The sequence below is a fragment of the Lissotriton vulgaris genome, chromosome 1_1 (assembly GCF_964263255.1).
Source record: "Lissotriton vulgaris chromosome 1_1, aLisVul1.2, whole genome shotgun sequence".
NCBI classification, from domain to species: Eukaryota; Metazoa; Chordata; class Amphibia; order Caudata; family Salamandridae; genus Lissotriton; species Lissotriton vulgaris.
Genome location: NC_141685.1, coordinates 726241014 through 726254787, shown reverse-complemented (window position 1 = coordinate 726254787; position 13774 = coordinate 726241014). Strand labels below are relative to the sequence as shown.

General features: G+C 41.1%; 1 protein-coding gene across 6 annotated transcripts in view; it reads right to left on the bottom strand.

Annotated features, from left to right (window-relative positions):
- LOC147747718 (complement factor H-related protein 3-like) overlaps positions 1-13774 on the bottom strand; it is a 966023-nt gene that overhangs the window by 440654 nt on the left and 511595 nt on the right. For all 6 annotated transcript variants that reach the window (XM_086955193.1, XM_086955216.1, XM_086955208.1 and 3 more), the window contains one exon: positions 1703-1879. In XM_086955193.1, coding sequence (XP_086811319.1) covers positions 1703-1879 — 177 coding nt within the window. The remainder of the gene's footprint in view (positions 1-1702; positions 1880-13774) is intronic.

The window sequence follows — 13774 nt, the reverse complement described above, 5'->3', positions numbered from 1 at the left end:
TGGATTACGGAGGTTCACAGGTATGTAAACATATAAATAAATAAAACGCATTTTGTTGCGTGCACTGCATCGCATTTGGGGATGCAGTGTGCGCAACTAAATTCATTTTATTTATTTATATGTTTACCTACCTGTGAACCTCCATAATCCATAGTTTACTACCCCCCACCCTGCCCCTACCCACGTCACTGCCTGGCAGCTACTTTCACTACCGACCACAGCTGTTCAGAACCCATTTGTGTGACAGATTGACTGCTAAAATGGTTTGCACTTTCTACTCTCCTTGATCTAAGGTTTTGTCTGATTTTGATTTTATACATATATTTTTCTTGCAGCAACTAAAAAGAAAGATAAAGGGTCACAATTACTTGGGGCCATTATGTATCAAAAAAGAGTTTTGCGATTCTCAAATTGCAATTTTTAGCGAATCGCAATTAGAGAATCGTCAAATGCAATGTATGTAGGATTTGCTAAACATTTAGCAAATCCTACATATTCCTTATTTGCGAATCGCAAATTGAGATTCGCAAATAAGGAATACCTTCCCATTCATTCCTATGGGCTGGGAGGACCATAGAAATGAATGGGAAGACATTCCCAATTTGTGATTAGCAATTAGAGAATCACAAATTGATAATGCAATTTCAAGGTTGCAAGGGTGCCAAAAGGACACCCTGTTGCACCCCTTAAATATGCATGACACTTTTTAAAAATAAAAAAAGTGCTTTTTCAAATAAAATCGCAAATTACCACCAATTTGCAATTCTTTAAGGCCAAATAGCAAATTTCTGGTGCTTCCAGAATTGCATTTAAGGAATCGCAATTTGCACTTCCTTAATTGCATTCGCAAAATAGAGATTCGCAAATTTTGCGATTCTCTATTTTGCGATGATCTTTTGGGATGATACATCCCAGAAGGCTTTTTCCCATTTGCAGACTGCCTGTTTGCAAAAGGGAAAAAGGCTTGACACATATGGCCCAACCATGCTTTATTCCTATGAACCTAAAACAGCATCGCCACCTGCACTGTAGTCTGCGAAGAATATATCATAGGATTACAATGATTTTTGGGGGGGAACAAAAACATCTTAGATACAACACAGCATTCCACTTGAAGCAGGCAATGATAATGTGACCATGAAAAATGTGTGATGTTGATGTCAAGCAGGATGCACAAGAATTTAAATACTATCATACCTAAATACATGGAGGTGAACTTCATCCCTAATACTCATTGCCTTAAATTCACACTTCTGTAGTACACTGTGAGAACTCAGAACGAACTTATATAAAAGGTTAAGGACTGTGATCAATCATTAGTGGAAATGTTAAGTTTGGTACTTAAGCCAATCCAGCAAATAAAGAGTGAACCTGATTTATCATCATTCAGGTAGTAGTACAGTGGTGAGCCAGCTACTGAAGGAAGTTGGCTGATATGGAGAGAAAAACTATAAGTGCCGTTGTATTTGGTGTATGGATAACTTACAAGTAGTGAATTGCTGCTCCCTTTAAAATGTGTTTTCTTTACTGCAAAGTTGGAACTAATAGTGGAGACCTATATAAAATTTAAGTTTTCAAAGGAATCAATACACGGCTAAACAGGGTTACATCTGGCAACACCAACAGCGTTTATCGTTATAATGTAATACACAAATATATTGAAACTGAAGAAGCATTATGAAATAAGAATTACACTACTTACTTTCACATTGTAACGGGGGCACCCAGCCCTTTATCGTGCATGTTCGTTTAATGTCTTTGCTATACAGAGCCACAAATCCAGGATGGCAGTTTAAGTCAACTGTGTCATCCAGAGTGTAATTGTCCCGTCTGGGCAGCATTTCTCCATTGACCACAGTTTCATAATAACACAGGATTTCTAAGAAAAAGTATATGTGGTTTTACTATGGAGCAAAATAAACTAATTTCACACTAAATGCGTTTTACACATTCAAAGCAGGCAGCTAGAGGTTGAAGAATGACCAGGAGACATTATACCACGATTAGGATTTACATAGAGTAAAGAGGGCATTTCTCATATTTCTCTTAAATCAATCTAACTGGAATAGGAATGCTGAACAATTAAAGCCATGCCAAAGATGCTCATATGAAACTGTACCACAATATGATTATGCCACATAGCTCTACTACCCAAAACAGCAGTGCTCATGTAATCAATCTTCGAAACAAGCATGCAGCAAGTGCTCTATCAGAATTTAGGTTTACCATCAGAAAGACATCCTTTAGGAATGCATTAAATTAATAATGCTCAACTAATTTCAAGATTTTGACGTTGACTTTAAGAGTTTCCGAGGGGGTCATTACGATGTCGGGCGGAGGTTGTGGAAAGGAACCGCCTGACCTTAGTTCAACAATTCCTTCCGCAGTATTACGATGCAGCCCGCCATAGCGTAGTTGCAAACATCCATTGTTCGATAGAAGCTTGTGTGGCAGGCGGAAAAGGCACACAGCACAAGCTTCCATTGAAAAATTAATGTTTTCAAACATCCCTGTACCTTGTGGCAGGCACTCTGTGGTGTCTGCCACCTGGTGTAGGGATGAGGGCCAGGGGGGAAGAGGGCTATGCCAGGGGCTGCCAAAGTCAGTTTCCAACAGCCATTCCATGTAAGAAAGGCCAACATGGAATGGCTGTCAGAAACCGACATGGTAATCCTGACGGTGGAGCTGAGCCTGGCTCTGCCGTCAATATTGGGATTACAAATCCCCTCCTGGTTCGACAGGCTCACAGATCCTGTCGGAAGAGGAGTGGAATCTCCCCGTGGGCTTCCCTCAAAGAGTAATCATCGAAAACAACGGTAAGAAGGAAACCCAGGATGGTGGATGGAAAGCTGTTTTCCGTCTAACATCAAATTGGGCCCCAAGGTATGGATTCTCATAATATGTCTGTTTGATAAATTATAGGAATGGAGAATGTCAAGGTGTTAAAAACCAGTCTGAGAAAACTTTTTGATGAATTGTCAAAGTAGGGAATACCCATTTCCAAGCAAAACTGAAGCTTTCTCTGGCAAAAAAAAAATCAAAGTCTTGCCATTCCTAAAATGATAGGACGTGTGTGAAGAAAGCATTTTTAAATTTGAAAAAATGTGAGGGTGGAAGAAACAAAACAAAGATTGCAGCAGTCCTTTTTCTATGTCTTTGATGACTCAATTTAAAAGAGAAAAGAGAAAGAAGTCAAAGAAGACAGTCATAAACGAAGAACAAAAAGGAAAAAGGAAAGTAAAGAAAAGAGGGTGGTGGAAAAAGTTGAAGGTGCACAGGAGTTTGATCAAAAATCAGTTGGATAGGAGCATCAGCACCGCATAGACATGGAGGAGGGACAACGGGAACGGAGTGGTAAAAACAAACTTGCCTAAAGAAGGTAGAAATATGGAGTCCAAGGGTGAATTTTCCCTGATGAATCAAAGAAGAAAGAAGATTGGGGTAGATTAAAAACTTAAGGAAGCAGAAGGCACAGGATTTAAATGTAGGGGATACAGGGAGAACTCCCCACAATTACAAAGGAAAAAAAGAGGGATTTCAATGAAATGAGAAAAGCAAACTGAATTTAAGAATTTTCAACAAGAAGAACATTTACTAGATTGTTTTTTTCAACATGGTGAATGCCTTTCATGGAGATAAACTCGTGGAAACCGGTTCAACAAAAATGGTTAATCAGAACTGGTTTTTGTAGGTTTGTTTTTCATCTGAAGCATATATAACATTGGCTTCCATGTACCTTGGACAAGTCTTTGGGTTTGGTCCCAGACCATGGGTCATATTTACATGAAAATGATGTAGTTCTGTGCTTCAATCAATTTTGCAGTACCAAGCTCCGTCATTTTTAAAATGCAGGGATGTGCCTGGTTAATAAGAATGCAGCGCATCCCTGTGCTCACACCTGCGCAGGCACTTAAAAAGATGCCTAGCGCCAATGCAGGCACTCTGCATTGCAGGGATGATTGCGTTTATGTAGGAAGGAACACCTTCCTGCCCAAAAACAATCATTAATGATGTTTTGCTCCTTCTATGCAGCACACTTAGCAAGAGTAAAAAACGATGAGAAATAAAAGTATTTCTCCTTGTTGTGCCACATTAAAACCCCTCCTTTTGAAAGGTGTTGGTTTTTAGCACTACCTCAGATTTACAGATCCTTCTAAATCTGTGGCAGTTTCAAAAAGCCATCGGTGTTGCTGGGAAAGCCCAGAGCAACAACCATTGCATTCCATCAGAAAACTGCATTGCAGAGGGCCATATTTAGAAGGTTGTATTAAGCAACGCAGCCTTTTAAATCTAGGCTTCCATTAAGCACCAGCAAGCATGAAAATAAGTGACGGTCCAGTGGTGCTAGGGGCTTGTAAATATGCTCCCATGTGTGGGAAATCTTTGTCAGAGGGTAATCTGAAGTGTCAATTGTGACAAAAATTTAAATCTGTTATCCTGAGTTCCCCGCGGTGCACCCTCATATTTGGGAGTTTAAGCTTTCGACTCAGGGTAGGGAGGCAGAGTAGTCCAACGGTAATGCAGGCAGGTGTTGTGGGCTGGAAATTCAGATTTAAGGAATGCAGCATTTAACACTCAATAAATAAATATCAAATCAGTGTAATTTTTTCAAAAAGGAAACTCTTTACATGCAAAACTAAATACTACACACAAGCTTGGCGTGCCCCTGGGCACCTTGGTATTACAGAAGGGGCCGCAGAAGCTTGTGCGGTCCCTTCTGTATTATGGAAAGCGCTAGCGCACACACAGTGCCAGCACTATCATCAGAGAGCCTTTACCTAAGCACCTGCGCCGTATTATAGAAAAGGGCACAAAGTCAAAGAAGCATTCAGGGAGCGCACTGCCAGTGCACAACCTAAAACTTGGCACACTGTAAGCACGCCCTTTGATATTAGCCTTCTGGGAGGGGGGAACTTGGGTCCAATTGCCCCCCCAGACAATCCCTTGCAGGTGGGTGCAGTCACTCACTTCAGCCCACTGCAAGGGGATTTCAAATCACCCTTGAAAGTGCAGACCGGTTTGGGGTTTTTCACCTGAAGGTGCTGGCTCTAGGGCAGTATGAGTTCATGGCTTACCTGGGGGCAGCACATTCTATGTAATAGGGCATACTCTTTCCTATTTGCGTCCAGCACACCTGTTTTAAAGGCGCCCTATACATAGTATGGCACCATATCTTTTTTGTTAAAACATGTTGGCTATGAGCGCTGAGAACCCAAGAGTCTAATGCCACTCCCATGAAAAGACAAAAGCTCAGTCTGAGGAGCTTCTAAAATGACTGCTTGCAGCCAGTGGGCTCATTAAATCTACTCCTGAGTGAATGAGGGTCATACTTTTTTCCCTCTGTGGGAGATGAGGGCAGTTTGAGGCCTGGTTTTGTTGCTTGCAGTCTCCAAAACCTTTTAATGCTTGCTGTGATACAATGTTTCTCCTCAGAATATATGAGAATTGAAGCCCTAAGGAACTAAGGGGTGTTCTTTAACCTAAATCATGAGCGGTCTGTCCTTAAAGGAGGAGTGGGCCCAACCCACCACGTTTTCCCAGACAAGAAGAGAGTCTATTAGGCTGTCTGCCTCAGCAAAGGTCAGCATGACAGATGCTCTTTATGTTTAAGTCAGGCTGCAAGGTGCCGTACATGCACTAAATACGTCCGCCACTGGCTGCCTGAGGTGAGGATTTCACAGCCCTGTAGACGTGACTTCCTCAGTCCGGCAAAGTGCTTGAAGGTCCTCCCCCACATGATGAGATGCCATTGATACAATCAGACATTGGTGCCTCAATTTTAAGCCCTGAAAAGCCAAGGGCCAAGTGTCCTTTAGTGACACTCGTCAAACTGACCCATCCCACTTTGTGACGAGTGAAGGACTGCCAGCTCCTCTCATTGTCTGACCCATGAGGGGCCACTGAAAAGAGGCAGCAGTCCCAACCCTCCAGGAACCTCAGAGGCTTCCATCCCAGTGCCTGAGATCACCTCTGTGACCCAGAAAGCTTTTGTTTTTTATGTTTAGTGCATGCGTGCATGGGTGTTCGTCTGTATGTATGTATATATGTATACTAGTGTGTGTTTGCTGCTGTGAATATGTATGTGTGTGTATGTGTGGCCCACCTGCCTCCTCCTCCCCGCCTGCTTAAATTACTGACCACCACTGACGTGAATGCTGCTTTCTTTACACCAAGCAAAACCCTTGTTGCAGCTGCTGAATGACCAAAAGTTTTTCTTTTCTTCTTTGCTGCCTTCTTTTTCTGCAACTTTTGATTCACTATGTGGTTGTGTATTTTCCAATTGGTGAACCTGTCCTGGTGGGGCAACTGCACACATTTTGATGGTGACCAGGTGGTTTCCCAGAGTCTGCATGGTTGCTTCTGTCATCCAGCAGCAGAAGCAGCATTCAAACCAGTTCTGTGCATGGAAGATGCTCCCTCCTACTCCCCTCCACAATGCTGGCAGCGGCAGTGAGCAGAAACAACACTCCATGTGCCTATTCATAAAGGTAAACATACATGTATATATTTCCATATATCTATATTTAACCCCTTGCGTGCGGGGCGTATTCCCCGCCTGTGCTGACTCCGCCTTGCGCGGGCGGAGTCATGACGGAACGGTTCCGTCATCAGCACAGCTCTACCGATGCTGATGACGGAACCGTTCTGTCATCAGCATGGAAGGGGTTAATACTCCACCTGGTTATAACTCAACACTTTTTTGCTATTTACAATTTCTGAGGATAGATTTAGACTTAGGTGTAGCACTATCCCTATGCCCGTGTGATGAGAACTCTACCCAGCCCACTATACATACTCTGTTCTTTTGCAAATTCTACAGTGAACATAGGAAGATCTGGTTAATCCCTCTACTTAAACACGTGGGAATAAGAAGGTGCCGTCCGGCCACGTTATTCCTACAGTCGATGGAGGAGGAGTGGATGCCGAGGTGCATTGTTAAATTTCTAAAATACATCTTTAGACATCGTCTTAATCTGTAAAGGGGCATAAAACCTAAACAAATCGACTGATTAAAGCGTAAAGCGTGAATGATAAACTTTGTTAAAATATTTCCCAGATCAGAAAGAATGGGTGTAAACATTCGTTAAACATAATGAAGTGATTAAATGTTATTATTGTTTTTAACAGTATTCTTTTATAACTAAAAGTTATTGTCAGTATTCGGCTTTTTAAAAAATTGTGTATATTCTGTTTTAAAGTATTTGCTTTTATGTTTTTTTATCTGCCAGAAACCAAATAAAGAAATACTTGACTTGACTTGACTTTGGTGTAGACTTGCATGTCTACATCTGTAAGCTTGTAAATAGCATTTTATAATGCATGAGTACTGCTGCCGTACTACTTTATGTACTGTAAAATGCAGTTTGTGTACAGTGGTGGCTGGTAGGGTGGGCACGGGAAGATGGGGGGGGTAGGAAATGAATAAAAAAGAAAACTTACCTGCCGGTCCGTGTCTCCCGTTGCTGCCTCTCCTCGCAGGAACTAGGAACAGGAAGCAACCAGGCTTCCAGACTCCCCATGCCAATCAGGACACTGCTGATAGCAGCGTCATGATTGGTCTGAGCACTGTGGTTCAGTGCTCAGAGAGGGAGTGGGAGCCTGGGCATGTTCTCTAACCAGGCTGTAATGCAACCTGGATGGAGAACTTGCAAAGTGCATATGACTGTTTGGCCGGCCCAAGCAGGCCAGCCAAACAGTCATGCAAATTTTATGTGCAGCATCAGGCACACCTCCTCCCTGAGACATGATGAGCCATGTCCCAGCCCGCCCTAAGCTGGGGGCAACTGTAATACTACAAATACAATGATAATACCTTGTTTTATTATCATTTAATTTTTTTCCATTGGACTGCTTTAATCAGTAGGGCAATGTTCCTCCACCTTAGCGGAGGAGCCACCACTGTTTGTGTATAGGCCCCTGAGGGTTTGGTGAGCCCCCTTACTTACATGGCCAATCCTGACAGTTCTGGCTGCTCAACCAGCAAAAACAACAGCAGTCCTCATTCTAAAAATTTGGACACTGGGAGGTCACAGTTACAAATCCACATCCATTAGAAGCTTGGAGTGGCTGAGACTTCATAAGAAAGATTTATTCACAGCAGAATTCCAAAACGAGAGTTACAAAAGGAAAAAGACTGGAGTTCTTTCAGTGTCAGCATTTGCTTTCCCATACGCAATGGAATGCCCTTCCTCTGTCCACAATGAAGAAAAGCCACTATTCTTCTGTCACAAAGCATTCAAGGATTAGCTTTTCTTTTATTCTTTCTATTTCTTTAGGTCCCACATTGTTGCTCATTTGGCTCATTGACCTGATTATAGATGTGGTATAAATAAAATAATTTACTAGATAAAATATCTTACTGGCTGATGGAAAGGCTTTTAAGGAGTCTATCAGCATGAGTTAGATAAAAAGCAAAACTTTACTATCGAATCTAAAAATCTCCATGAATATACTGTATCTGTTAATTCATTATGGTGTGGATTACCATAATACTAAATATGAAATCTGTTTGTGGTTTTACTATAATACAATTTATCAAATTAAAAAAATGAGTTTAAGTACTTATATGTGTCCATTGGCATAGTAGAACACCCAACAAAAGAGGGTATTGAAGTGCTTGCCACCACAGAAACTAGTGAATTACAGGAGGAATAGATTTTCAGTTTCAGTTTAAAAGAAGTTTATTAAACATATAACATAATATATAGGTATAAGGTAAGATTTTCATTTTCATAAAATAAAACATGCTTTTTTTCAAAAATTGTTTATTCCACTCTGAAATTAAGGATGCATCACATATATTTACTTTCAGGTTTGGCAAGAATGTACAACTTAAAGGGGGGGAGGCTCTAAATTTAGGAGTATATATGAGCCCTAATGGTTGGCCTTATTGATCTACTTTGTGTGTGCCAAATAAATGTTTTGTTTGATATACTGGTGTTGCTGAGTATAGTACATTTTATGCCAAGGATCTCTGCCCAAGTGTGGCAATAAAGATAGTACTCGGAAACGCACTTTGTGAATTCCCAAACGTCATTCACATGTGACTCTTGCGAACACCGTGCGCGCATGCGTGCGCGCACCTTGCACGCACGTAAAGTCATGTGACTTGAAAACAAAACTTTTGATTGGTTTATAGTAGTTTATTTTCCAAATCTTTAAAAACCCCACCCACTTCCCTCACAAGTTGCTTCACTTTCCAGGGAGAAACATCTACAAGGAATTGTTTGTGCTTTTCACCTTCTGAAAATGGCAGAACAGCAGCAGACACAGCACTCTTCCACTGATTCAGATGTGGAGTTTGTTCCTGAACAGCCACCTCCAAAAAAACCAAGGAATCTTTCATTTGGAAGTTGTTCACATATACAGAGGGGTAAAAAAGGAAAATGCTTCCAAGGTCACTTGCAAAATCTGTGGCACCATCCTTTCAAGAGGTGATGCCACCAAACATTATTCTTTCAGCATTGCAACTATGATTTGGCATGTGAAAAATCTTCATCTCATCAACTATGCTCGGGCATCTACTCAAGACCTCAGGGACAATCCTCCAGCTGCTGTCCCTAGCACCTCTTCTTCAGGAGCATCTCCATCGGCAACTGCTCTAGATATCTGGCCGGATTTTGCAGACGTACACATACGTTGCCACTATTGCAACAAAATATTGTGCTATGGAGAGCAAAGCATTGACTTAATCGTGGCAAAGAAGAGGCAGCACAGATGCTCCTGCCGTTAATTTTTTTTCTTTTCTTTTCTTTTCATTCCTGTTCCTGTTGAGCAGTTTTTGGTTACCCGTTTTCTTTTTTGTTACAGAAAATCCCCCAAAAATATAAAATTGTTCTAAAAAACAGAAAAAAAAATAAGACCAAAAAAACAGTTCTTCTAAGAACTAACTTCACTTCTCCAAGAAGAGCTATATTTTTTATATACTGTGTCATACTTTTTTTGAATGAATGTGTAGTGCATAAATGAATGACTGAAATGACTGAGTGAAGGGGAGGAAGAGACTAAGGGAATGAGTGAGGAAAGGGGGTATGGTGAGTGAGGAAAGGGGAGTGAAAGAATGACTGAAAGAAGGGGACTACGAGTAGGGGAGTGAGGTAAGGAGAGTAAAAGAGTAAGGGAAAGGAGAGTGAGGGAGGGGGTGTGGGTAAAAGGAAGCAGGGGATGGAGACAGGAAAGGGGAGGAGTGAAGGTATGGGAAGTGGAGTGACGATGAGGGAAGGGGTATGAGGATGAGAAAAGGGAGATAAGGGAAAGTGAGAGAATGTGAGTGAAGGAGAGAGAAGGGGATTGAGGGGATGGAGTGAGTTAGGGAAGGGGAGTAAGGAATGGAGTGAGGGAAGGAGAACGAGGGGGAGTGAGGGAAAGAGCGGGAAAGGGAAGGGGTGTGAGATACAGATAGGAGAAAGTGGAGAGGGGAAGGGGAGTGATGGTGAGTGAAGAGCAGTGACAGTTAGGGAAGGGGTATAAGGGTGGGGGAAGGTAAATGAGGGAGAAAGAAGAAAATTAAGAGAGAGGGAAAGTGAGTGAGGGACAGAGGAGGAGTGATAGAGAGAGGAAAGGAGATTAGGGTTAAGGGAGAGAGAGAGAGAGTGGGAGAGAGGGAGAGCAAGGAACTGAGAAGGAGTGAGGCAGTTAGAGTGAGTGAGACAGAGGGAGACAGGTAGAGAAACATGGAAGAAAAAAAAGTGAGGGAGGGAGTGAATGAAGGGGAGTAAGTGAGATGGAGTGAGGGAGTGAGGAAGGAGGAGTGAAGGAAGGGGAGTGAGGGAAGGGGATTGAGGGTAAATTAGTGAGAGTAAGTGAAAGGCAGTGACAGTGAGAAAGGGTATGAGGGTGACTAAAGGGGAATGAGAGAAGGAAGGAAATTAAGAGAGAGGAAAGGGGACTGAGGGATAAAGTAGGAGTGAAGGAAACAGAAAGGGAAAGAGAGGAAGGGTGAGGGAGAGAGAGAAGGGGAGAGAGTGAGAGAGAAAGAGAGGGAGACGAGTGACAGTGGGAGTGAGGCGGTTAAAATGAGTGAGACAGAGGGAGAGAGGGAGAGAGAAATGGAGGGAAGGGGAGTGAGGGACTAAAGGAAGGAGAGTTAGCAAAAGGGAGTGTGGAAAGGGGAGTGAGGGTAGAGGACTGACGGATGGAGTGAGGGAATTGGAGCAGAAGAAGGGGAATGGGAGTGATGCACAGAGAGGAGAAAATGAAGAAGGGAAGAGGAGTGAGATTGAGTGAAGGGCAGTGACAGTGAGGGAAGGGATATGAGGGTAAGGGAAGGGGAGTGAGGGAAAAAGAAGCATATTAAGAGAGAGGAAAAAGTAGTGAGTGAGGGAGAAGGATTTATGGAAAGAGAGAGGAAAGAAAAGGAAGAGTGGTGGAGAGAGAGGGAGACAGTGAGAGAGAGAAAGAGAGGGAGAGTGAGGGACTGTGAGGGAGTGAGGCAGTTATAGTGACTGAGACAGAAGAAGAGACTTAGAGATGGATGGAGGAAAGGGGAGTGAGGGAGGGAATAAGAAAGGGAAGTGGGCAAAAGGAAGTGAGGGAGTGTGAGAAGGCGAGTGAGTGAAAGTGAGTGAGGGATGGTGTGAAGGAAAGAGAGTGAGGGGGGATTGAGAAGAGAGTGAGGGATAGAGCAAGAGAAGGGTAGTGATGGAGGTAGAAAGGAAAGAGAAGTTAGGGACAGAGAGGGGGAAGACGGAGCAGGAGAAGGTGAGTGAGGGTGAGAAAAGGGTACTGATGGTGAGAGAAGGAGTGTAAAGGTGAATGAAGGAGAGTAAGGAGAGTCAGAGAAGGGGAGTAAAATGAGTAAAGGAAGGGGAGTAAGGGAGAGAGTGAAGATAGGGAAAAGGGAAAGAAGTAAGAGAATGATGAAAAAGTATTTTTTGTTTATCATACTTACCTTATAGGTAATGACAAGTTAATAATTTTTTTTTTATAAATTAAGGGCCAGATTTATGAAGGCCTTGCGCCGCCGGTGCGTCATTTTTAACATGGGAAAAAGTGACGCACCGGCGACGCAAGTCCTTCATAAATCTGCCCCATAGTATCTGTGGAAGAGAAGAAAAAATAGTTATAATATATATTTCACAATACAAAATAACTTGTGCAATATGTTTTGTATCTTATTTTGCTGTTCTCAGAATATATTGAATTTCACTGAAAACAATGAGTTCAATAGTAATCATCATATAAAGGCGGGCAAAAAAAAAAAACAATCAATAAGAATGTCTTTAAAAAACCCATTCAACATTTTCATTAAGAATGTAAAAATTAGAAAAAAAACATATCTTAAATGTTTTTTTCAAACAGCAATTTCTTACGTAAATATAGGACATGTCCAACAATCAAAAAGTAACAAAACATTATTACTTCTTTTTTATACACTCTAAATAAAGTTATGCACAAACATATGCTAACAACATTTAACCCGAAATAGTCATTTTTTGTTTCAGATACTTTTCCGCATGGCCATATAGCATGTGTAAAATCCTCAGTTTAGAAGTTACTTAATAGTACTTTTAAGCTTCCTTTTCCCAACCTTCTGAGTCAAAAGCACCAACATCTTTTGTACCATCTAACAATGGTTATACCTCCACCCGATGTGATTTATCATGTACTTAGAACCTTAAACAACTAGCATGCTATCAGTATCTTTACTTCATCTGGTATGCCGATGACACTCTGCTCATCCTTTATCTTAGCAAGGAGCTGTATACCATTAAAAGAAACCTCTTCAAGGGAATAAAAAATGTCACCAACATCAACAAATCTAAAACAACTCTGCCTCACTGATGATCAACATCTCCTGTGATAGCCACATCACCCATTATCTCATACACTTACACTACCTCTACGTCAACTACAAGATTTTTTTTAACTTGATCACCCTCACCCACATCACCCATTATCTCATACACTTACACTACCTCTACCTCAACTACAAGAATTCTTTTAACTTGATCACCCTCACTTACAAAGTACTTTTCAACACCAGACTACCCTTTCTTAATAGCAGTAATTTTCCCAGGCCAATTATTTTCCCTAACATTTTGGTTGTAAAAACACTAGGTAAGAATTTGGTAAGTCATAAGGCAAATGTTGTTTTAAAATCAATTGAGTATCATTACAATGAGTCCAGCCTTTTGTATATTTTAAATAAGCTGTGCAATGTCCTGATGTTGTAGAAGGACTATCAAGGAAAATAATTGCTACAGTTACAAAAGTTCTTCCTGATATTGATAGTTGAGAAGCCACAACATTTTTTATTAAAGTTGTCAGTTTTCTTCCATCAGGTTTGCATCGTTGCAGCATTAAAATTACATACTGTCCATATCTTTGTATAAATAATGTTGATAACATTTGTGAGTTACATTGGGTACAAACCATGTTTTGATTTGCTTCTCTAACTAGATTATTAAAAGACACTGATTTGCAGTTTGGTAAAGTCAAATATATAAATCTTTCAGTGTCTATATTAGTACTACTTGAAAACGAACAATTGTCACAGTCATGTTGCCATTTATAAGAAAGGCCAAAAATATTTTCAATATCTATACCTTCATCTTGCAATACAACAAGCATATACATTAGAAATCTCTGACAATCTTGCTGAATATTCTGAGAAAATTGATTTAAACTAGAACATATGTCTAAAACATTTCGAATATCAGAAACACTTTCTATTTTACTTTTATCTCTACTACATTTCTGAAACACAGAATTCAACAAACAACAAAATCTTTTGTCCTGATTTTCAACAATTTGTTGTTGTAAAGTTTCAAGA